This window comes from Syngnathus scovelli, chromosome 15 (genome assembly GCF_024217435.2).
Source record: "Syngnathus scovelli strain Florida chromosome 15, RoL_Ssco_1.2, whole genome shotgun sequence".
Taxonomy (NCBI): Eukaryota; Metazoa; Chordata; class Actinopteri; order Syngnathiformes; family Syngnathidae; genus Syngnathus; species Syngnathus scovelli.
The window spans coordinates 1,319,324-1,344,219 of NC_090861.1; the positions used below are offsets into that span (position 1 = coordinate 1,319,324).

The 24,896-nt window shown below is 41.6% G+C and overlaps 1 protein-coding gene across 5 annotated transcripts in view; it reads left to right on the top strand.

The window, feature by feature from the left end:
• cadm2a (cell adhesion molecule 2a) overlaps nt 1-24,352 on the top strand; it is a 151,974-nt gene extending 127,622 nt beyond the window's left edge. For 4 of the 5 annotated variants that reach the window (XM_049741608.2, XM_049741604.1, XM_049741605.2 and 1 more), the window contains 8 exons: nt 2,289-2,441; nt 3,999-4,136; nt 10,922-11,083; nt 11,159-11,249; nt 11,322-11,500; nt 13,796-13,909; nt 22,042-22,164; nt 22,511-24,352. In XM_049741608.2, coding sequence (XP_049597565.1) covers nt 2,289-2,441; nt 3,999-4,136; nt 10,922-11,083; nt 11,159-11,249; nt 11,322-11,500; nt 13,796-13,909; nt 22,042-22,164; nt 22,511-22,629 — 1,079 coding nt within the window. In that variant the 3' untranslated portion in view covers nt 22,630-24,352. The remainder of the gene's footprint in view (nt 1-2,288; nt 2,442-3,998; nt 4,137-10,921; nt 11,084-11,158; nt 11,250-11,321; nt 11,501-13,795; nt 13,910-22,041; nt 22,165-22,510) is intronic. The other variant, XM_049741606.2, reaches the window with a different exon arrangement.
• The last annotated feature ends 544 nt before the right edge of the window (nt 24,353-24,896 follow it).

The window sequence follows — 24,896 nt, forward strand, 5'->3', positions numbered from 1 at the left end:
GCTATCACACTGACCCACTTCGGCATCCCACTGAACTGTCACTGAAAGAATATAAATTCTCTCCAGGCCAATTATTATATGCAGCATTGTCCACCGTTGGCATTGTTAAAACCTCACCTTGCTTCAGAAATGCCAAAGGAGGTGAAGAGAGACTTGTGAGATGCAGAATCTACATGTTTCAATAAACATTCCATCCCGTCCCCCGCCTTCACTCGCTCATCCGCACGCACGCCGTCGCAATCCATGGCCGACGGAGTCAAGTCCCCCTGATGAGTTGTTGACAAGAAAAAGAGAGAGCTGTCGCTTCCAGACATCGGCGGCCTGAATGTATATTCAGAAATTTGCACTTTTCTCATTATAAAAGTGTGTCAGCTGAATGAGCAAACACCTGCCAGGGTTCTATACGGATGCGCGCGCGCGCTCCCCGGAGAGATGAAGGCAGCCGATGCGATGGCTCGGATGAGAGGAAAGGGCAAAGGGAGGAAAAGGTTGTCGGGCGAGTGTGCAAACACGATGGGCTGAAAGTGAGTGAATTTAGACGACAACTCTTTGCTTATGCATGCGCCTTGTCAAAGCGATCCTAATCTACCGATCCGATTATTTTTTTCACCCTAGGACTGAAAAAATAAATAATGCTAATTAATAAATAAATCAATCAATAAATGTCTTTGGAAGTGAACGAGTTTTAATAGCTCTAGGAGGTAAGGCAGACAAAAAAGAAAAGCCTTCTGGGCTGAAGTCCATTGTGTGGTTTTCCACTTTTTGGCCACAAACAAAAGAGAAATGATTGCCTGTTTTCTAGTCTGGTTCACAATCCAAGTGTTGTGAATTTGGAGGATCACTGGACAGTTTGGTGGTCTGGTGTCATTGTGCATGAGAGGATAATGGGTCATCGCAATGGAGCAGCCATCATTATTTTGGGCACCCAACCACAAGATCAAGCCCCGTAGTGTTTTGTGGGTATGTTTTGTGTCCGTCCGTGTGTGTGTGTGTGTATGTGCCTGTCTGTGTTTTTAAAGGCCTTGTCTGTTGGAGCTTTGGCAGCCTGTGAAAACATACTAACAAAGCACAAATCACACAAAACCTTGTTTGGACCTCTGGTCAGGGGAAATGTAGTGGTTTTAATTGGGGAGAATACATAACCTGCATTTTAGTGCACATCTTGTGTATCCCAGAATGCATTGTGGTTGTAACATTATTTTTATTTATTTTTTTGGGCTTGTTAGCTTCCACAAACATTGGGTTCTCTAAAGTTCAACACGTCGTTTAGGAAAATGACCTATTCCAGCCTGTCTCTAAAATGCAAGTGATGAAAGGGCAAGTTAAAACAGCATAAATAAACCTCTGATATCTCGAACCGAAAATGCGAATGTGGTTCTCAGGCTTTGCTTTCCTACTGTAACATAATGTATTGCTAATTAGTTTGGTTAGTATTTTTTCTGTTCCTGGCATCATAAGTGATTTTTTTTTTCAACTCATATGATGCTTTTCATGTTTCTAAATGCAGCCTGAATCTGCCCTCACCAGCAAAGTGGTCCTGTTGCTTTTTGGCATGACAACTAACCACATTTATGTGCCTTTAAGCGCTGAACAAAAACACATCAACAGCTCTCCCAGCATAATTAAATGACTAACCCATAAAGTGAATGATCCGAATCAAGAGCATTGACTATATTTTCTTATGCTGGTCAATGTCACATGGGAGCTGGAGCCAGCTATGTTAACCGCTACATTGCATGTTAAATATGCACAAAATGTAGACGCCCTCTCTCCTCCTCCTCCCTCCCCTTAAGGTGTGTGTCCCCCCCTCCCCTCTCCTCCTCCTCCCTCCCCCTAAGGTGTGTGTTTCCCACTAGCGCTGATCCAGGTCATTTTGGAAGTCGTGTACCTTGTCTAGTTTGAAAGATCTTCCAACGAGCCGTCTAATTTCAGCCAATCCATTTCAGTTCCCTCATGTTGCCAAAGTCTCATTAGGGTTCTTTCGCAGCCTTTTATTGCTCTATTGATTTCCATTGATGTCTTTTTGGAGGATGGCATCTTCATATAAGTAAAACTTTGTTCAAAGAGGTCGGGAAGAATGTGTTTTTTTTTTTCTCTTCAGGCCCCTGGTCATGTTTGATGTCATTTGTACAGAGGTTTGCATAAGTTTTAGGACACATCTAGCTTTGTTCTATTAGTTTGGATTTCATCTCTATATTAATACTTCCATGTCTTTTTTTTTATTGGCCTTTAACCTAAATGACGACAAAACAAGATGGAGTAACGTTTTTTTGTGTCTCTATGTCCAGCTTTAAGGGACAACAGAATCGAGTTGATCCGTGCGTCGTGGTCGGAGTTGACCATCAGCATCCATGATGTCACGCTGTCTGATGAGGGGATGTATACCTGTTCGCTTTTTACCATGCCCGTCAAAACTGCCAAAGCCTACCTGACAGTCCTTGGTGAGTAACTGACAACTCTTCTGTATTTCTACGTCTCTGGCTTTTAATTTAGTAGCAAACTATGCATTCTCTGGATGCAATATCCACAAACATGAAGCAAATGTGTGACGCTACAAAAATGCTAATTTTGTTTAGGTTAATGCTTTCTAACGGCTGAAATTGTTTGTTTGGCTTTGACACTTCCTGCCTGTGTTTGTTTGGTGAATAGGACAAACACATTTAGTATGCTTAAAAAATGGCATACCCCTTGTCCGCCCCGCCCCCCCAACACAAACATTTTCACTAATGTTTGTGATCATTGTCCTGCACAAACATTGTCTCATTTCTCGCCACTCGCCTTATTATCTCGCCAATTACTTTTTGCTAATGTTAATAGATGTGCTCGTGCACTCCAGGCCCATTAGCTGTCTCTCTTTGTTAACAAGCATTCCGAGAATTACAGAAATTAACTAGAATCGCTCAGTGGGGATACAGAGGAAAATATTTTTTTGCAACACTGAGCAATAGTTAATGGTGCAGACCAATGTTTTAGGACAGTGGCTGGATGAAAAACACCATTTAAAATTGAAAGCGCTCTGAAATAACATTCATGTTTGATTGTGTTTCTATGCAAATATCTGAATCATTTTTTTCTATTCCTTGTTCTTTTGTTTTCACCTTCACTGAATGTGACTGCTTTGGCCTTCAAGGTGGCAGTGTGGTGAATGACACAATTGAATGTTACTGCAAAACCTCAGTAACACATATATGAAAAGGCGGTTCTCAATTCATATCAAAAGAACTAAATAATAAAAGAAACGGTTCCAACTCAAGTGCATTTGGCGTTGACATTTCATTTCATTGCATTGTGAAAGTAGGAATTAATTTGCAAAAGACAGTATCGCAAACCAAAGAGCAACTCGCAAGGACTTTTAAGGTGCCTATAGACGAGGCGATGAGACAGCCAAGGCCAAAGTGAGTCAATGTCAATGTCTGAGTGACACAGCTTTGAGTCCTTCTTTCTGCACCCGCCTGAGAAATATATTAAAGCCTGCGTTGGGAGTGAAAAGTAGAAAATATATCGAGACACTGTGAACCTTTGAGAAAGACGGATGGAATTTGTTTTCTACCATTATTTAGTGTCCAACGCAATACATTTCAGACCCAGCCGCAATTGGTGAAAATATTCTCACAGCATATAGTTAAAAATGTTTATAGAATAGTTTTACACTTCCCACATACTTTTAAAGCCTTAGCACCTGTTCTCACTCTCACTCTTGCTTCAAGCTGTTTCAGTGTCACTCCCAGTTGAAGATAAAACAAAATTGCACATTTCAACAGCGATATGTTCAAGCAAACCATAATTACATCTAATGAATGTCTGCTAGCTTAATGCTCATATGGAATGTGAAACACCACGGACAGGCTCATTTTAATTAGCATAGATGTTGAGGTAAATTATAAAGCTTTACGTTTTATTTTTACATGATTTGGGCTTGTAGTGTATCTCAAAGCACCATTGTGTTCATTCTTTCACGAGGTTGGAGCGTTGTGTGTGACTTCATCTCCATCCCTCAGGCGTGCCGGAGAAACCCAAGATCGAGGGCCTGATGAAACCCGCCTTGGAGGGCGACCACATCACTCTGACCTGCATGACGCACGGTAGCAAACCTGCTGCCGACTTGCGCTGGTTCAAAAATGAAAAGGAGGTCAAAGGTGAGTAACGTTTTAGTAACATCTCAATCTCTTTTTCATTTGAGAGCATTTTACACGACTGGAATACATCAAGATTCAAAATTGATTTGCTCACTCAGATTATTAACTGTTGACAAGATGGAATTAAAAAGGTTAGGACAATTTTAAATTAAAAATATTATCGATTTATTTAGTAATCAATTAGTTGCCGATTAGTCCATTAACCATTGCACATCTAATAGAAATTTATAAACATTCAGCGGCATTTAAGCATTTTTTTAACAGTCTTTCAGACTAATGAAGTTGTTACTGTAGCACTTGTCAGCATCGTAAGTTTCCTAATAAGACCGCAAACTCTTTGCTGTTGTCACGTTTGTTTTTGTTGTTTTAATTTGCCGAATTGTACTGTAGTGTAATTTCAAGATGACATTTTCTTAACTGTTCCTAACTTCAGTCAAGTGGGTCGTGACTTTGCAGCGATAGGTAAATGTGTGTCCCTGGATGACAATAGTTGAGAAAGCAGGTATAAAGCCTCAGTGCGCAGCACTGGAAATAAACTGTCGTCACGGGGGTACACTTTGGTACGCAGGTACCTTCTTTGCGGGGGCTTTATAGCATCTCAGGTGCACTTTGTGGGGGGCTTTACGGCAGCTCGGCGACGCTTCGTGGGGGGTTGGCCTCCTCTGGCTCGCTACAGAATGCAAACCCTGAATATTACATTGTATTTTTCCATACCGTTATTCAAAATGATGTAGGGCATATAGTAATCAAAATCAGAAATAGTTTGTTGTTGTGTGCCACTGGAATAAAATCCTCCTTGTTTAGGCACATCATCTATATTTTTTCCACCACTTGTAGCCTCTCGCTCAAAATAACAAGTTGACAAAGCAGTTGGGGATCATGGGACTTATTGTCCTGATTTCCAGCCCGACTCATATGTATATGAATTGCTGAACTAAAGTACTTGAGTTTGATGGAATCTCAATCGAAATGTCTTTCATCGGCCCTCCTAAGAGCACTTGGGTTGCAGCGTTCAGTGGCTGCAGCAGATGTCACTTCTGATGAGAGTCAAGCGTGGATGTACGTCATGCAAGTCCTCCAGTGGGTTCGCCCCGTTTTTCTACCATGTCAAAACAATGCCACCGCACGTTGTAGACTATAAAGCCATTTCTAGTCGGTTGCCACGGGAAATCTTTGTCTTCCCGCCGCTCGCTGTCTGCCACTTCACTGTTTCTTCCCCCTCCAGCTTAGGCTTAGCCTGGCGTCTCGATCGCAGGCGGCCCAGGGTTCCGATAAGCGAGGAGATTGTATCAGATCAATGTTGGCTTCAAGCAAACGTCATTACACATTTCTATTTAATTAAACAGTCTGAAGACATTCACTTGCCTTCTCTCCAAAGCATCTTACTGTGTTGCTTTCTTGTGTTTTCTTTGATTAAAAAAACAACTTGTCAATTTCAGTTAAAGTAGCGCCATTGACAATCCAATAGGATTTCATAGGAAAAATAGCATGATTGTATTAAATACAAAAATCGCTACACTCCAAAGTATATCAAACTATAATATCAGATAATCATTTCAAATTTCAGTGCTGCTGTTTGGTTAGCAGCAGAGATCATTTGAGTTGCTACTGGTGTTTTCCTCATAAGAAAAGGCAGGTGTCTATTTGAGAGAGGCTTTTATTTGTTTAAAGTGGGCGATGCTTCCCTGACTAATTGGTTTATTAGATCGACAGCCACGATTTGAGGAAATTTAGCATTCGCACTTCTTATGTCCCCCGTTGGTGATTATTACGTTTCCCAGCGGTCCACTAAGAAAAGAAGAGCTCCCAATAAAACAAATGGAAACACATCCAGGACTTAATTCTCTCTTAAATTACCACCAAAGGTTAACAAATGCAGAGACGCTTCCTGAAATGTTCTTAGTGCTCGGCAAAGAAGGTCAGACATTATTATCTATTCCTGCAATGTTGCGTGTATCCTCTTTCTTCTTCCAACTCTTTTGTATTAATGTATGCTACCTCGTGACAACCGTCGCCTGTCTCTGTGCGTCTCCCCCCCCCCCCCCCCCCCCCCCTCCTCCAAAACACTTTTCAAAGCTTTCAAAACAGGAGGCAGTTTTCATTAAACCAACAAAAACAAGAGCATCAGTATCATGTCGTCGTTTTTCTCCTGGTAAAAGAAATTGCCCGCCCCCCCCAATGACAAAAAGCACCTTGAGACTTCATACAAACGTCAGATTAGAAGATTGCTGTCAGCTGCACTATTGGACTCGTCAAGAATTTCGATCGGGGCGATGTTTCAGCCCACGTTGGGTGTCTGCCATCACGCCGCCTCTCTCACCGCAGCTTAAGCTGCGACAGCTCAGCCCGCTATCTGGCAGCGGGGCTTCTCGGGGTCCTGATAAGACGGCAGATAGGATCAAATCAATGCATGTTTTCCGCACAATTTTAAGCAAACATCGCTGCATATTTCTTTTTAATGACTGAGATGATATTGACTCCGTGTAGTTTTCTTTTCACTTATTGTGTGACCTCTAAAGTGTAACGCTTGAGAATTGGAATTGAGAGGAAATTTAAAGATGCACGAAAGCTTCAAACGGAGAAATCAAAGAAGCGAAGTCGCTCGTTAGTCAACAACGCGACTCACAAATCAGCCGCTATTGCTTTCTTAAAGAGCTGTGAGCTTTCACCGTTGCTCGTAGTCCGAGAAATACCACAAGCATCGTAAAATCTTACTTAAACCCAAAATGAATAAATGCTTTATAACACAAACACATAATTGTATAAAACATTTCCATATTTGTTGCTTCCCCTGCTACTGTTTTAAGTGACTTGAGCTTATCAACTTTGCCTCACCATGAATGCACATCTTCATCTTTTCTAAAAAGGTGTGAATTATTTATTGGCGACTGACAGTCAAGCGTGTAAGTAACACAAATGCAAATAGATGTTGCATTTCAATGTGGAAAAAAATAAAACCAGCAGAGCCAATAAGATGTTAGATTATTATTCGTCCATTGAATGCTATGACCTTCAATAGAGCGGCGTTGAAAATGGCAAAAATAAATAAACATGAAAGCTACGCCATCACATCTTCACTGATTAATACAGTACGATTTATATTCTCAATGTATATTTGTGCAGTCCAGGTGTTCATCACGGTGACAAGTGGGTGGTGGGGGAGCTGAGGCTCACCCTGAGAAGTCACCTGATGGCAGGAATATCGTAAATGACAATTCTGACATATTGTGCTGGGATCTTTGGGAATAGCAGCGATTATATTAGCAACGCAGCCAACGGAGCAGTCCATCACCCAATGGCATTCATTTACCTGACAACCTATGCTAAGCGTATGTGCCTGTGTGTTTGTGTGTCCTCGTACCAACACAATAGACGAGATGGAGCAGATAGCCTGCATTTAAATTTTGTGTGCGCGCTGGCACAAAATCCAATATTCTCGTTTCTCCCCTTTCTACGTCCCTTCAGTCCCCAACATGTAATGATATATTTCTATCTCAGTTATACACCAAGATCCATGGAGACCTGTGCCAGTACCCGAGCAATGTAGGCCTTGTTTACACACAAGTGAACGGGGAGGGGAGGGGGAGGGGGTACATGAAATGAATATTTATTCCAAATAGGGGCGGCTATGTTGGCAATTGGATGAGTATTATCATGCTGTGTGACCTGAACAGTGGAGGTTATTGCTTGGTGCTGATATGTGATAGCTGGATTCCTAAGGGGGCTTGGAAGAAGAAAAAAAAGAAAACAGATTTGATTTCAAACTGCTCGCAGTCACATAGTTGTTCTATTGTCAATGTTGTTAGTCAAGGACAAAGTGCCGCGTGCGAAAGTTGCTCTCGTCTTCGGGACGCTCCACTGGCGAAAGGGCTCAGTAATTTCTGCATAACCTTTAGAAATACTTCCAAGTCGTAATTTGCCTTGAGCAGGTAGTTGTCATTACTTGAGGAGCTGGTGAGCATTCTCGTTTCACTCAAGACTGAATGGTTAGTGAAATAGTTTTTTTTCAAGCTTCAGAAGTAAAAAAAAAAAAAGGTTTTTATCTGTGGGTCTCTGGACTACATTCATAGCAGCAAGAATCCACAGAGTGAGGTGGAGCGGATCAATGACCATTAAAGATGTAATTCCGAGATGGCTTTCGCAAGCCACGCTGGTATGAATAAAAGATGCCTTCACACAAAAGCGCTCATTCTCCCTCTAAATCTCAGTGCTTTACTATTACTATGGTACAGTATATTAATTGAAATCAAGGCAGCGGTAAAAGTCGGGTCGAGTGCTGTTTCACCGAACTAACTGCAGCATCTTTCTCTTTGCAGCATTTGAATTGCTGGAACTGCAGCTTGCTTTGAAATTGTGCGTCAATGCTAAAGAGATGATGTGGCTTCATACTTGACAGCAATACTGAGATCCAATGTAAATATTCCCACGAGGGGCCAATGACATCAGAGAAATGTGATTGGATGCTAAGGAGACAACACTTTGGTTGTCTCTTTATTGCTTTTCTGTTTCAGATCTCATTATTGAACTTCTTTCTGGAAAAAGTCCAATATTCCAAAGTGAGAAGTCTTTTACCTAAGTAGAATTAAATACGTTTGATGCTACGGCGGAAGAAAATCCATCCTGGATGTGACTTAATTTGTCCTATGGGCAGAAATGTAAATAATTCTTGCCATTTATTAACTGTGTTGATTCCCATTTGAACTTTTCATGATATTGTTGTGGTTTATTGTTGTTGCTGGCGGACTGACTGACACCATGTCCAAAGAACAGGAGATGGGACTGTGACACCTCCGGTCTCAGCCCATTAGGATCAACACAGTGGAGGTGGACAGCCTGCCAAGGTGCCGATACCCACCGGACCCACAGGTCTCGCTCTTTTTGGAGACCTTTCTTTTCATGAAGACACTTCTTTAGAAGTGAAAGCTTAGGGACTTGTGTGAGGACATTGCGGTTTACACCTGCCAGGTGTTGATAGAAGCGTCTTACTTTTAAGACTTGGCTGTTGTGGAATGTCAGTGAAGCATATAAGATCTATCGGGGGACATGTCTCAACATCCACAACAAGTGAGTTCCTTGTAACGTGCAAAATGTCAACACCAACATTCGTTTCTTTGTCTTTCAATACAAGCTTAGCTTACTTAAATGACCAAGAAAGCGTACAGTGTGAGGGATATTGGCAAAATTGATTTTTAAAAAAGCTCAGTGGGCTGTTGGTGATGATCCTCCCGTCATCACGGCAGTCCTCGCACACACGCATATCAGTTTCTTTTCCTTTCTCACTTCTTCTGCAAAAGGCCATCATGTTTTCATAGTTTAGCAGGTGTTCTCTCCATTTTTGGGCCTCCGTCCTCAAAACTCCCACAAACCTAATGTAGTAGTGGGCTGCACATCTCTCCACTGCCAAGGACAGGATGCGTTTAGTCAAGCACAAATTATACAACAGATATAATTAAATAAGGTGTTGAAAATGGACATGCTGGAAATTAATATGAGCGGGCTTCAGGAACAGAACTTTTAAATGAGTATTTAACAAGCAATACAGATTTGCATTCATTTTGCTAATTGCGTTTCAGTGTAGCTGTCGTGCAACAAACTCGTACGGCTTACTAGGTTCGGGGCTAATTAGCGCTAACAATGCCGTACCGCTACACGAGCGATTCAGAGTCAAAGAATTTGGCAAGCAAGAAAACAAGGTTGATGTGATTTTCATCATTGGAACAAATCAAGGCTATTCATTTGCGAATGGCAAACAGTTTCCAATTCCCCGCCATATACAATGGCTCAACAACTCTCTTTGAGTAGAATAAAACATTTTTATTGGTGCAAAACCCAAACAGTCCTCCAGCCCTCCCATCAGTTATATCTGCTGTATATTAAAGCATTACTGAGCGAGCGTGCGTTTACCAGTAGCACCTTAATGCCCTTGGGTCCGAGATGTTGGCAAATACACTCATTTTATTATTTGATCAATATCACCGTAAGAGATTTATGTAGAGGCTTATTTTGTTTTGTCGGGTGGAAAAAGTGCAGGGGATAAAAAGTTATAAATCCTTCACTTCCTCGGTTATAGCTGTGAATTAATTTTGAGGTGAACAGTGTGTGATACTGAAAAAAGATGTTTTTCTTTCACGCTAATATTGTAATCATGCAGGTTTTGTTTTTTTGTAATTAAATTATGCAGGATTACCAATTATTTTGACCTGTAAGCCTTTATTGTAACCATTTTTTCAAGTTCATCTTCGGATGGATGCTGCAGACGCTGCCGAGCTGTCAGTCAGTCCTCTCAAGTGGGAGGCGAGCTCATTGGCTCGCTATAGGGAAGTGACGGAGCACAATTGTTGATTGACAGGGCGGATGTGAGCGGTGAGGCGTTGGAGTCTGCTGGGATGATTTGGAAAGTGGAGCAGATGAGCACACAGTCGGGAAGCACTAGGAGAATAAACAGTCTCTTTAGGAGAAGCAAACAAAAGGTGGCCTGCACGAGGGGGGCTGGCGCTCCCTTGACTGTGCTCAGAATACACAAGTAGGCCACCTTTTTACAAAGGAGAACAGCAACAAATGAAGATAATAACCATGAACAGCATACACTTCACCGGACACAGCATTAGGTACGCAGTCTAATGAAATATCCGTCAGCGCCACCGAGTCTACTTGGTCTTATTAAAAGGGGATAGTGTGGCCTTTGTGAAATTTTCAAGCTTAGCTCTAGTCACTCAACATTCCGCAGCAACATTTAAACACAATTTTGCCGCATCGCTGACACTATCGCGACCTTTTCCGCGCAGGAGCCAAGGAGGTCAACGCTAGCGGGAAGACTTTCACAGTGCGCAGCTCGTTGCAGCTGCGCGTGGACCGAAGCTACGACGGAGTGGCGTACACCTGCAGAGTGGACCACGAGGCACTCGCGCAGACGCCGCAGCAGACCACCGAAGTGCTGGAGGTCCACTGTGAGTGTCGAGACATGAGCGTCCTGGGTCAATGCCGTTCATTTGACATCGTGACCTTGCGTGTGTTTGCCTTAGATGCTCCTCGGGTGGAGATCATCCACTCTTTGGCCGTCCCTCAGGAGGGTCAGTACCTAAAGTTGGACTGTGTGTCTCAAGGCAACCCTTCGTAAGTCATTCACCTGATGCCGCTCTTCTGCGGGATGAAGTTCCTGTCTCGATCGATCATTTCTCTTTCCAGGCCAGATCCTGTCATGTGGACGAAAGACGGCGTGGAACTTTCAGACCTGGGCAGGGTGATTGTGGAAGGTCGGGAGCTGACGTTCACGTCACTGAACAAGACGGACAACGGCACGTACCGCTGCGAGGCCAGCAACCACCTAGGCACCAGCAGCGCTGAATATGTACTCTACGTCTACGGTGAGTCGTTTGCAAACAAAGGTAGACCTAATTGGTCCAAGTCGTGTACAATAAGGAATAAAAGCAAGCACCAAATTCAAGTGCTAGAGGCTTCTGCGGTGCATTTGCATTAGCAGTGCGAGTGATTAGTTGTAACATCGCTCACAGGGCCTCAGGTGACACGAATACCACCAACGTCTTTCTTTAAATAAACCTGCGTCCCAGATCCTCTTCATGCATGCACATCATGAGGGAGGAGCGAGGGTGTGTGTATGGGTGTGGAATTTAGTGCTGTGTTGTCAGTAATATTACCACGGAGAATAAGTCATTGAGAGCAACGCCAGAGGAAGTGGAGGATGAAGTGAATCAGTGTCGGGGAAAACGGATAGCTCGCCCTCCTCGTTTTCCTGTGTCTCCTCAGCCGTTTGTCTTTTGGAATTAAGTCTCTGTTCCGTTTGGTTTAAGATAGTTGCGTGTTTGTGTGTGAGTGAGTTGAGGGAAAACAAGTTAGAAACGGAATTTCTCTAAGTAGAACAATAAATAGTGCTTGATTATTACAACTCGAACCCAGCGGGGTGTTTTGTATTTTGCAACGAGCATGATGTTGAATATTCTTTGGCCAAATAATGGTGATACCTCGTATTGACCCGGCTGCCGGCGGTGGTTCCGCAGTAATAAGCTAGCCGGGCTGTTCAAGGATACAAGCAAGGTTGCTATCAATAGTTTATGAAGTGTCTGCTTCAGGTCGTACGCACGGCCACTGTGACGTGAATGTAAGCTTCTTGTTTGTAAATGTTGAATATGAAAAAGGGTGCTGCCGGCAGCTTGACAAATATATTAGCAACGATTATGGTCATCGATTAATCATTTTTTTTAAACTTAAAATGTTCAAATCCTCTTAAATATTCTCAAATTCTTGTAGTCCTCCATGAAAGCAAAATCATTAACTTTGTGCTAAGTCAAAATAAGACATTTGCAAAAATCTGCATTTTGGAAAAGGGTAATCCATTTTCTGATGGTTGTTACGGACCAAACAGACAACTGAGTCATAATCGATTTATATTTTTTGCATTGAAACAATGTCCTGTTTGAAAAAAGAGACAAATCTTAAAAAAACTTAACTAGTTCATCAAAAAAAGTCATTTAGAGATTCCTCTACTATTAAAATAATTGTTAATTGCAGCCTTAAAATATATTAAATGAAACAGCCAGTTTACTTGTCAGGCATTAAATAAAAGAAACGACGAGTCGCACTTTACCAAGTATCCATATTTCTGGAGAGTTTTAATTAAAGCGTGTGTGATTCCATGCAGGCATTACTTGCAGCCTAGCACATCTTAAAAATGTCATGGAAATAGAAGAAATGTGATGCCCTTAATAAAATTGATGTTCAAAACTCAACACCACAGAAAAGAGCAATTGTGGCTTAGGAGGGTCAAAGATTCCAATGGAGATTCATTACTTGATCTTGGAAAATGGACCCGCTTTGTACCCGGCGTTCATTAGTGATTAGCACACCTTTTAGCCTTTTACAATTGCTGCCATAATTCTCGGAAAATACCTTTTTAATGGTTCCTCTGCAGCGAGGAGACATTTTGGCTTGGAGACACGCAGTCGAGCTGTTTTGTGATTCTCGCCCGGGCTGAAAAGTCACGGAGACGGCCAGGCCTTGCAGCAGGGCCAATTAAAAAACCTCCACAGTGCCATAAAAAAGCAGAGGGACACAAACAAGGTGGCGGTGTAACCTCATTAACTTTGTCAAACAATGCTTCACCGCCAATCCCTTTGTCCCGTTAATATTTGACCATCGCTTTGGATGGAACACCTCGAGGAATGAGTTCAAGCCGTGACTCAAAAAGAAAAATCTTTTGAGTCTGTTTTTTAAATACTTGTTTTAAGATTGTGAAGCAACATTTTTTTGTATGTTTAACGTTTGCTCTCTCCCACATCATTTTTGGAGTCGAACCTCTCTGCTCTGCTTTTCCATTGAGGTTAAAAAAAACGATGTTTCAAGGGAGTGCCAGACAAGAGGGAAGAAAATTTTGTTTTTTTTACATAATTAAAATGACATACATAGCGGCAAAACGTTTGTTGCAACGCACACAACCGCATCTGTAATTCCCTTGTTGTCAAATGTCAATATGCACTTTATGTATTTCTGCTTGTTTTTAACTTTTTTTTTTTGTTTGCTTTCCCATTGCTATATAACATGCCTTGCCATCTAATTTGTGTGTGGTATCTAATTTCTCCCATTTTGTTTTAGTTGCATTTTGTTTTCCGCTTTGTAAATGTTTGTATGTCTATCCCTCCCACCAGAGGAACCCACCACCCTGCCTCCATCCACCACCCCTCCCTTCCATCCCATCCCCCCAGACTCCACTGTTCTAGTAGGCACCCACGCTTCAGACCCCACAGTCACTGGAAACCGAGGTACCGTACCACCATCTGCTTTTTTTTTTCCAACCTCCTCAGCGTATTGTCACATCTCACGCTTGTCTTAGATTCAGATGAGTCCCGTGTGCAATCACTTCATTGTTAATATTCCAAAGTAGAAATTGACAGGGGTTAACCTCCCCCCCAATCCCCTTTTTAATACTTCCTCTAGGTAGCCTGACTTATTGTATTCAGTTGGAGTGGCGCTGTTTAAAATCCAATGTCCCCTTGACATTCCTAAGACTTGCGTAGTCCCGTGCCCTGAAAGCTCAAAGAAGTAAATGTCATGTCCAACTGCAAATGTCTGCCCCCCAGAGATGACTCATTGTGACTCCTAATGCTGTGTTCAATCCAGGAACCCTTCACACTTGAAAAGAAAGCACCTTTTTTTTTTCTTCTTCAAAGTAGTAACTCAAACTTTTAGAGAGTGCTGTTGATATACTCCCTCATATTAAGTTGGATGAAGGATATTTTAATGAATGGGTTGTCATCTACAAAAAGGATTTGAGTATTATTGGAGGGAACACTAAATGCTGATGTCACCATTTTTTTAAGTGTCTGTCATTCCTGCAAAAGTTGATGACATGCCGGGTTATGATTATAGATTTGGACATTAATATCCGCTGGAGTGTGGAATTTGAAACCACCACTATACTTCTTCACATTTGGTCAAAACTTCTCATATATATAAATATAAAAATAATACAAAAATATTATAAAAAATAAAGTAACCCCAAAACTGTGTTGTAGACATTTTCCAATATTTCGTATGGAATTCTGTTAAATTAATACAAAATGATGCTTGAGCTATATTATTTTTATACACTGTACCGTGCATTCTAGTGTGAAGAGCTCATGATCATGTATCGACGTGCGCCTTTAATCCTCTACGAGGCTGACAGCATCATATTTGAGTTAACCATCCTGCAGCCAAGCCCTCCATAGTGTTGTTAAGAGCTGCTCCAAGATTGGAGTCAGAAAAGGTTGTTAGCGTCTATCATGGTGGCAACCAAGGAGCCCAGAGACGCCAGAAAGATGTTATCATGGGATTAGAACTACTTTCCCAGACTGGGGGATATTGTCGAGTGATACAAGGAACAATTGAAGGACTTTTGTTGAACCCTTCAACATAATGGAGGAGGAGTTGACATGGTCTAGCACATTTTTCAAGAAGGGCTCAACGAGACGTTGGAGTAATAAGGCACTTGTTGGATGAGATCATTCTAGATATGGGCAATTTTGGGGGTATAGCCCAACAGACTGAAAGGAACTGTATGGCCAGAAGAATGGATGGACTGAGAGAAATGAAGCTTCAAAAATATTTTCATGACGCACTGCAGGTTTCTGCGTACATATATTTTGCCCTTATTTCAAAAGTCAGACAGCTAGCAATAAGTGGACTACCTTTGTTTGTTGAAATGACTGTTTCCCAGGTGATTGTGTCTGTGCACCCCACCCTACAATAACGCTGACACGGCGCCACGTCTGAAATGGTAACACGAGACGTTGCGTTTGATTGACGTATCAATTTCAAAGTTGGGTGCTGTGTTAAGCATTATGCAAATGAGTTTGCTGACCCTCAAAGTTGAAGGAACCCTTTCCTACCTTTCTTTCTCCCTCTCAAACCTTTTCCCTCAGCGTCATTGTCCCCATATAGGCTTCCACACAATGTTGAATATTACCCATCAGCTTCTGATGTCTATTTGTGTTCTGCTGACACACAAGAGGGGCGCAGCTTCTCTATGTATCGTAGGGGAATCTGGATATCAGACTCCTTCAATGCGTCCCCAGTCGCTACGCTATCTGCTTTCATGCGTCTTCTTGATTTATTACCCGCTCTTTTCACGGGCTCTAGATGAAAGCAAACATGCATGGAGCGCTTGCAGCCCCATGACGTTTTGTCTTTTTAATAAAGTTGTCCGCCTGAGCTGAAGATGCATGGTAGGTCCAACCTTGGAGCTCCTAAGGCGGAATATTAGCATATAATACACCTGATTATCTCCTTTATACATTCCACCGCTCACTTTTTGACACCTTGCTTCTATTTATCAACCCACGCTGAATAAAACAGTGCGGGCTATCTTGTACCAAGTTATCTCATTCTCCGCGGAGCATTTCTAGTTGCTCAAAGATTTAATATAGTTTATTTACAATCAATTAATTAAAGGTCTTGTTAAAAAATAAATTGGTTTATTTTGTGAAGTTCCACAGATAAAGACTCCTTGGGTTGGAGCCACATCTTAGTGCTAGTTTTTGGTATTTGCTGCCAGTCTCACAGCAAGAGGTCTGTAAAAACTGAACAGACGCCACATTAAAAGTCTCGCTTCTTTTGCTTGTTTGGAAAGTGCCAAGCCACTGAAGTTTAGGGGCCGAAAGCAAAGAACAACTTTGCAATGATGAATGATAAAAGCAGAATGTGGAAGTTGTGGTGATATTTAACACTGGCATTTATTTATTTATGTATTTATTTATTTAAATCTACTATGCTGTGGAAATGTCCTTTTTTTTTTCTTGCAGTATAATGAAAATGGCTTTGAAAAATGTATAGTTTATACGCAATTTAGTCTTAATACGTAAATTATAGCTCGGATATCTTAGACACAATTACCATGTGGAGTCACATAGTGAATGTTGGCATTTATTCAATCTTGTAGAAATATTAGCAAATAAATATACAGCAAACTTGATGGTTCTAATAAATAGTCTAATTAGCTCCAATGTGCTTTGTGGCAGCTGTTGACCTCTGGGGTGTAACTACAGCAAAGATAAAGATTCCAAATCTCCAGCGTATGACTCGAGACTGATGTCCGAACTGTAGCTTGTGATTCACTGTATTGATTAAGCGCCGGAGCGTGCGTGCGCCCGCCCGCTCAGTCTTAATGGCAATAATACATCATTGGCTAAGCACCAAAGGTCTGTGCAATGTCATCAAAGTGTACATAAACACATCCTCGCTCTGCATGGCCGCTTACCTCTTTGCCGTATCGCTCTTCGTGGCTTAGCAAATTAGCTGTGACCTTGCCAAACTGAAATTAGTAATCACGCACAACAGGGCTTTCTTTGACGTATTTACTGTTCACTCCACATAATCAGTATTCCTTTGGCCAACCCCTGTTGCCCGGCGCTGGTGCTAAGAACGGGTCCTGCCTCAGAGAGGACAGCAATTATTCATGGCTGGTGTCTCTGCCCGTGGAGGTGCAGAAATAATCAAATAAAGCACGGCCAAACTTAAAGTTATCTTCTCTTACTTTGTACCTGAGAGGAATGGAGGATAAAAGAAGAGAAAACTGCACCGGCGGCTTTGACACAAACAACGGTTGTACTTAAACTTGAGACATGCATTGAAAAATTGAAAGCTGTTGGACGCCTGATAGGTTAGGTTGCATGAGCGTCATGCTCACATGCATTCATTCGTTTTCTATACTTATCCTGTTCAGGGTTGCGGGCTTTGTGCTTTAAAAAGTCGACTTGAGGAAAAAAAAAGGTTTCGAAATCAAAGCTTAAATAACTTTGAAGTTAGGTTGCGTGTTCACACAGCCAGCCTCTAGATCACAGGTGTCAAAGTCAAGGCCCCGGGGGCAAGATACGGCCCGCCACATCATTTTAGGTGGCCCGCAAAGACACATTTTTTTTAATTTGATTTCAATATTTCAGTTTTATTAGTCTCTGTTTTGAAAACTAGTCATTCATCAATTTGTTGTACAATATGAGACGTTCATACATTTATTTGGGTTGACTATTTTAATGGGCCCTTGAGGCAAACTATGACTATGATGCGGCCCGCGACAAAAATAAGCCTGAAACCTCAGCTTAAGACACAAAACCAATATCGTTGTTTATTATTCCCCGCACCCTCACACACACGCCACACTGTTGCTCCGTGTCGTCCATTTGAAGGGTCAAAGGGCATGGGATCAATAATGGGTTGCCGCAGTGTGGCGAGGCGATCTTTATCTCAAGCCTGGGTGTGTTCAGGATGCAACGTGGATTGTCTGAAGACAAGCGGCAGCTTAATTACCAGTCTTCCTCTGGGCTCTGTTCCTTGAGGGCTTGCGCCGTCTGCATTTAAAGACAAGGGGTCTTTTCCCTACAATGAAATATTCATGACACCGGCTCTTGATTGTGAAATCCACCTTGCAAAATAGTCTGACTTCAATAAAGGTTACAAAAGTTCTGGAAATAATGAAACCCAAAGTACGGCAATGGAATTTCTATCAATGAAGTTACTTCATCCAAATTTGTACGTAAGGTGGATTTAATCAAATCATCATGATTTTACTGCTATCTTAGATTAGATGCTAACATAGCAGTAAAATCATACGTTTTTGGACTATAAGTCACAATTAAAATTCTTTCGGCGCTCCCGTCGCTACCTCAAAAGGTTCTTCACATTTTTCCTGTTAGCCATGATTGCAATGCTAACCTTTCGAAGAAAAAGCACAGCAAACAGTTTGTTTGCTTCCAAAAACTTTTGATGGTAAAGGACAAAAAGTGCAACGTGTACTTTGCAGGTACTCCGATTCAATCTGCTTTAGACTGGGGGAGAAACCTGTTGTGAAAACTCAATAAGTGAAAGGACAATTTTCATTCCTTGGAGGGATTTCCAACAGCTTTATTTCATTGCTATCGATCTAACGTTAGCGCAGGGTTAGGACGTGTGATGAGCAGAAATAACATTTTCTCTCGCAGCCGCCGCTTCGGTGGGTGACTCGTGTTCAAAGCAAAAGGCTTATGTTCCCCTCAGATATTTCAAAAGGGGTTAAATATTGAACAGCCACGACAATCTTCTGTCCATTTCCTCCCTGGCGTGGGGCGCAGGACGAATTAAAACATAATGCAAAGGTCTTTGTGCTTATTGCTGAGCCAGCTTATTGATGAGCTGTCACATTAACTGGCTTTGGGGGGAAGAAATATAGCAACAATTTGGAAGTAAGTGTAGAACAGGGAGGGAGAAATCATTAGATCTCAAGGCTCATGCGATCAATTACATATAATAACCCCAACTCCACCCACTCATATTCATTCAAACACTGGAAGGTCTGCTTTTTATTTATATTGAAGCTTTATTCCTTTGACTTGTCCTTCGAAAGGATTTTCAAGTTTAACATCTTGCGTCTTTTTCATTTAACCCATTCCACTCATGCAATTATGACGGAAAATTGTTGGCCAAGCAACAGCGCTAAAGTTGTGATCAAGTTAACGCTGCCGCGTTGATTTTATCCCCATTGTCGCTTTCTTACTGCTGAGGTTATCGACTCCGCCGAACACGTCGCCGCCGTGATAGATTGATTCTCGCATTGGGCTTAATGAATTCATAAGATTAATTATCTCACTCTGATTATAACTTCATTTTCATTGTGAGAGCAGGATAGGAGGGAAGGAGAGAGGGAGTCTGGCCGCTTGAATATTCAAGAGAGTATCCGCGACCATGTGACGGGCTTTATTGAATGATTAGCAGGAGTAATTTGTTTTCAGAATCTAATTAATCCTCTCAGAGACACCAAGCAATAATCTACAAGGACGTAGGGGGAAAAAAAAAAAGTGAAAACGCAAACGCATCTCTGTAGCATCTTTTGCTTTCTTCAAATGCATCCATCTTTTTTCCATCTCGGCTGGAAGCTGCGAGCACTTTGGGCTCTTAAATAAAATTTCACATGAAATTAGTGGCCCTTCATAGGACATGAAACTATCCCAACAAATGAACAAACAATACCGATACCAAGTATCGATACCACTAGTACTTCTGATATTTGACATTTTAATGAGCACGATACCTGAACAAAGACTTGACAAACAACTGTACCAACAAATTAACAAACATCTATTATGTGGTTGTATAAGGTGGAAGTTCTGTCTGAAATATATAAAGTGAGGTTGTTTCTCTTGCCTTGTTTCTTGTATAAAGCGTCAAGGACACGCCATTTCTCTGAGCCTTTTTGTTTAAGGTGGTTATTAGACTTCAGAGATGCTACATTTGATCGTCAGAGGCTGAGCTGTTAAGCCTCGCCAGATGAATGGCGTCGCAAAGGACAATTCTGTTTGGTAAATGACTGCACTGACGGCGGATGTGCAACAGACAAACTTTGATAAAGAATGATTCCCATTTGGAACGCAATCCTGTGAGGTGACTTTCAAGCCAAACATCAGATGAGCAGTCGGGCACCTTTTTACAGATAAAAACATCTGAAATCTTGCAAAAGTATGTTTTATCTTGTCACTTCACGGTCATAAGAAAAATGTGCTGTTTTGCTTTCATTCTTTGACTCGCTTCGCCGTGTATTCATTGAGCCTTATCTTTCTGTCAAGGCGGAATTTTTCACGCCGCTCGTTAGATTGTGCATAATGGTGTCTTCGACAATATGTCTTCAAATGTTCTATATTTGAAGTGATACGTTCGTGACACCCGTGTCCATTGTTTGTCCAAAATGGAATTATACTGTAAAGAGGCCAAATGTTTGTTGTCAAAGTAATATAGTTCTGCAGCAAACTACCTTGTTTATTGAGGCACACAGTCAACAGAAAGAAGCCCGTAGCCATCAGATAAGGATTTAGCTGGCGGCTTGAGGAGGAAGACTTTTGCCGGGAGTCGGCGGCAACTCGCACAAGCTGCGAGCGTCTTTGATTTATTCAACACGGCCGGGCGACAAGGAGAGCGCCATAAATATTGAAGGACAACTTTGCTCTGCTATGAAATGGCACCGAGAAGATATGTGCCCCTTATTAAAAGATCATGTGATGATGCTTAGAGACCTAGAAGGTTCCATTTTGGATTCCTTTCTTTTTGCTTCTTTCATTTCTTTCCGTAAGCCAAACATTTCAGTACCACGCTCTCTCTCTAAGTGATGCTCTAAAAGAGAATATTTATGTCTGGGATCACATCTGGAAGATTGTATTATGGTAAAACATGTATTTTTATGTGCAATATTCTCCAAAGTGATTCAACAGCTACATTCACATGCATCAAGCGGCGGGACTCCAAGGCCACGCTGATCTGCGCGTGCGCTAAAAAGTCCTCGCTGTCGTGCCGCAATGAGGTACAGAGACAGCCATGGGGGGAACATTGCTTCCTCCTTTGCTTCACTGACCATGCAGAACTTTAGCACAGTGAAACCCTGCTAAGTGCCCATGTGTGTGTGCGTGTCTTCTCACGTGTGTGTGTGTCATTGCGGGCGTTTGTTTGTCCGCTGGGAGGCGGTGAAGTGTGAAGGCCTGGTCATTCACACGACGGCGGCTTATGGAGCGCATGCAAGCCAGCTGTTCAATTGGGCCACATGGGAAGAGGATAACGGGAAAAAAAAAAGCGACAGCTATGTATGTTGAAATTGTTTCTACATATTCCTGGTTTTTCTCTCTGTGGAAAAAAATGTCAATCCAGTTTCGATGCTGTCAGTACAAAGCAACAGGTGGCACAAAAATAATCTGTAAACCTAACCCTCATTTGAAACCGTACCCCTAATTTATTGCACGCCTTTTCCTAATTTAAAACCCTACTTTGAAAAACCAACTCTAATATAAAACCCAACTTTGAAGCCCTAATTGAAAACCCCACATTAAAAAGCCCAACCTCAATTTGAAACCCTACCTCTAATTTAAAACGCTCATTTGAAACCCTACTCCAGGCATAATATAATTTGCTGTTTACACCCTTGTTTATTTTATTCATTTATTTGTCTGCGCAATGTGAACAACTTGACAAGAAAGATCCTTTATCATCTTTTTCACACCTCTATTCGGTTCACAAGAATCACTCTTTTGTTCTTTTGGGGATTTTCTGATGATTTATTTACTGTACCTTTGCGACTGCCAGCCTGCTTTGCATTTTGGAGATTCTTGTGCCTCCATGGGTGGTTCCTGAATTATTCAACTCCCTGATTTTTTTCCCCCTAACTCACTATGTCGTTGTCTTCACCTTCATTTTACTGGCTGAATGTCTCTCTCCCACTCTCACCCTCTTACTCTCAGTTTTATTATTCCCTGAGAAATCATGTGAAAGGAGCAAGCTCTCCTCAGAAGCATCATTAGAAGAAGAGAAAAGTGGAAAAGAAAAGCCCCTTCATTCCTTGTTGCAGTGTTTGCTCTATTTCTTGATTTGACGGTAGCGTTCTCATCTTCCTCCCGTCTGTCCTCAGATCCCAACGCTCTGGGCCATCACGGCACGGACCACGCTTTGATCGGGGGTGTGGTGGCTGTGGTGGTCTTTGTCACCTTGTGTTTAATCATTGTTCTGGGAAGATACCTGGCCAGGCATAAAGGTAGGTAGCAACCCCCTCGGACCCCACCGTCCATCTCGCAAAGCTCACACCGTCCCATTGGACATTCCCGTGGCTCGGAGAATCCTCAGGTGGCAGATGAATGATATGCGGTGGCTCCTGTGAAGGACAAAGAATAAAATAAGACACAGAATCGGTGAAGATTGAAATCCCTTGAGACGTGAGGGCAATTTGAACCGTGGAGGTGGCCCACATACGACTACGTACATTTGAGATTAACGATAAAATATGTGCAAAGTCAGGATGGCGCAAAACTTTTCGTCAAAAATAATCAACAATAGGGCCGCACGCTATATGTACGCACTTTACATGTGGCGCTTTTACGTAGGAACGTACCTGACAAACGAGGCCAAAGGGGCGGACGACGCGCCCGACGCCGACACGGCCATCATCAACGCCGAGGGCAACCACGCGCACGCCGAAGAAAAGAAGGAGTACTTCATCTAGACTGTAGAGGGCGCCTCCCTTGCCATCCGTCCCTCCATGTCTTCTCTCTCTCTCTCTCTCTTTCTCTCTCTTCCCCAGTGTTTGCCCTCTTTTTGGCTTCATCTTTTTCCATCATGGTTCAGCGGCCATTTTTCGCAGGCATCGCTGCTGAAGTTCCCACACGTATTTTTGCCCCTTCAACTCTGTAAATCTGTAAATCTACCATGACTGCTTCTTACACCCTCCAGTCCGACACCTGAACACGCTAACACAAGCCCCTCCTACTCCCATATGATCATCCACACCACCACCACACCACACACACACACATCTCACATCAACACGGTGCCTAAAAAAATACAGACGCCATTGAACTCGTGTCAATGCCTTCATGTATCAGTCAGTAGCAATGTAAATGCTTTTGTAGGTGGTCACCCGGACGGCCCATCATCTCGTTGCTTAGCTCACGGCATTGTGTCTTTTGATTCTTCTAATTTTAATTTTGTATTTTATTTGATGATGATCTGTGCTGTTTGGCGCCTTATACATATCTACCACACTCAATATCTTAGACGATGGATCCCTCCTTCTTTAAATAGACTTGTAATTAAAACGTGGAGCCATGTAAGATAAGAAGAAGGCTTTGTGTGGTACTCGAGTAGCAAGGTTGCTCAGATCCGTGTGTAGTTAGTACAGTAGAGTGGGGGGTGTAGCGTGCTACCGTTTAGAACTGAGAATACACACCAAAAATTTTGCAAGCGATGCTAGATGAGATATTTCATCCATTGAGAAGAATAGAAGAGCATTTTCTGAATCTGCTACCAATCTACTTTTTGTGTATATTCTTGAACTCGGCAGCCGCTTTTGTTTTCAACATGATGGCTTCAGGTCGACTAGTTGTATAAATTGTATTTAAGTTAGCAAAAATCATTTACGTTCTAATGAGAAGAGGGAGAAAAAAGAACATCCCGTCAAATGTAAAATTAGAAAATGGATTGAAAAGAGTTCATTAGTTACGTTATGTACAGGGATTTTGTGATAAATGCAATTTATTGCTGTAAATTCTGTTTTGATGTGCACTTCAACTAATTTTATGTTTTTATGGACCAAGCAGTTTAACTTTGAAAAGGAAAAAGTACAAAAAGTTCAAAGTTGAGTATTTTACCTTTACATGAGTCCGGTATTAAGTCCACCTCAGACGTGCGCAGTGAAAGTTAATATTCATGTGAAATATTCACATTTGGAACACCCGAAGGGGCAAACTATTAAAAAAAAAAAACTTAAAAAAAAGTCATGAATGTGTTGCGTTGTTTTCCATACATTATTTCCCAAATGATAAATCTTGATGGACGAAGATAAAAGCACAAGATGGAGTTAATGTTTTTCATTGCAAACAATTAATTGCCTTGAGGGTGCTACTTGATTCGAATTGACAGTGATCTTTGTTTCCAAATCGTCCAAACAAAAGAAAAAAAAATTCAATACTTTTCTTTGAATGGTTTTAAACTCCCTGCTGTGTATCGTGTCTGCTAAAACGTGTTTGATTGTGAAAATTGCTATTGAATTCCAGCTCTCTTATAATCTTTTTTGTATATTAGCAACTTTATCAATTGTTTGGTTCTGTTTTTTTATTTTTATTTTTTTAAATCTGTCATGACATATACTTCGGCCAATTTTTGCATTTTGTTTTGGCACACGGCATGTAAATAATGTGTGGGAAACTAAAGTTGGTAAAACCACATCAGTAAGTTTTTGTTGGCCTCTTTTTCATATTTAAATTATTTTAAGAGGTATTTCAGAGAACGGGAAGAATGTTTAGTAACTTGATAGTAGAGAACTGAGGGGATTATGGCTTTTTATTAAAGATGAGAATTTAATCACATTTTCTTTACTGAAGATGTAGAAGTTTTCAATATTTTTTTTTTAAACCCCTGAATGTTCCAAACACCGGTGGCGTATTTTACAGTGTAAGGATGTAGCTCAACATTCTATAGCTAGTGCAATTTTTGTTTCCCATTTTCCATTTTGTCATGAGTAAAATCTCACCAGTCAAAAAAAACAAAAAGCTACATTTCTTCAACGTGATTAGCCAAAATCAACACAACTAATGAAAAATCTATTTGACAAAACTCTAAATGATTATTATTATTCCTATCCATGGCTCTGGAACTCATTCATCAAACAATAATTGAAAAACTCAAACCTGTTTTTGCTTGCAAGCAAGTCGGTGGTTGACTTAGTCGGGTCGTCTATTGTGAGCAAACAGTAAATTAATCGAGCAAGATGGA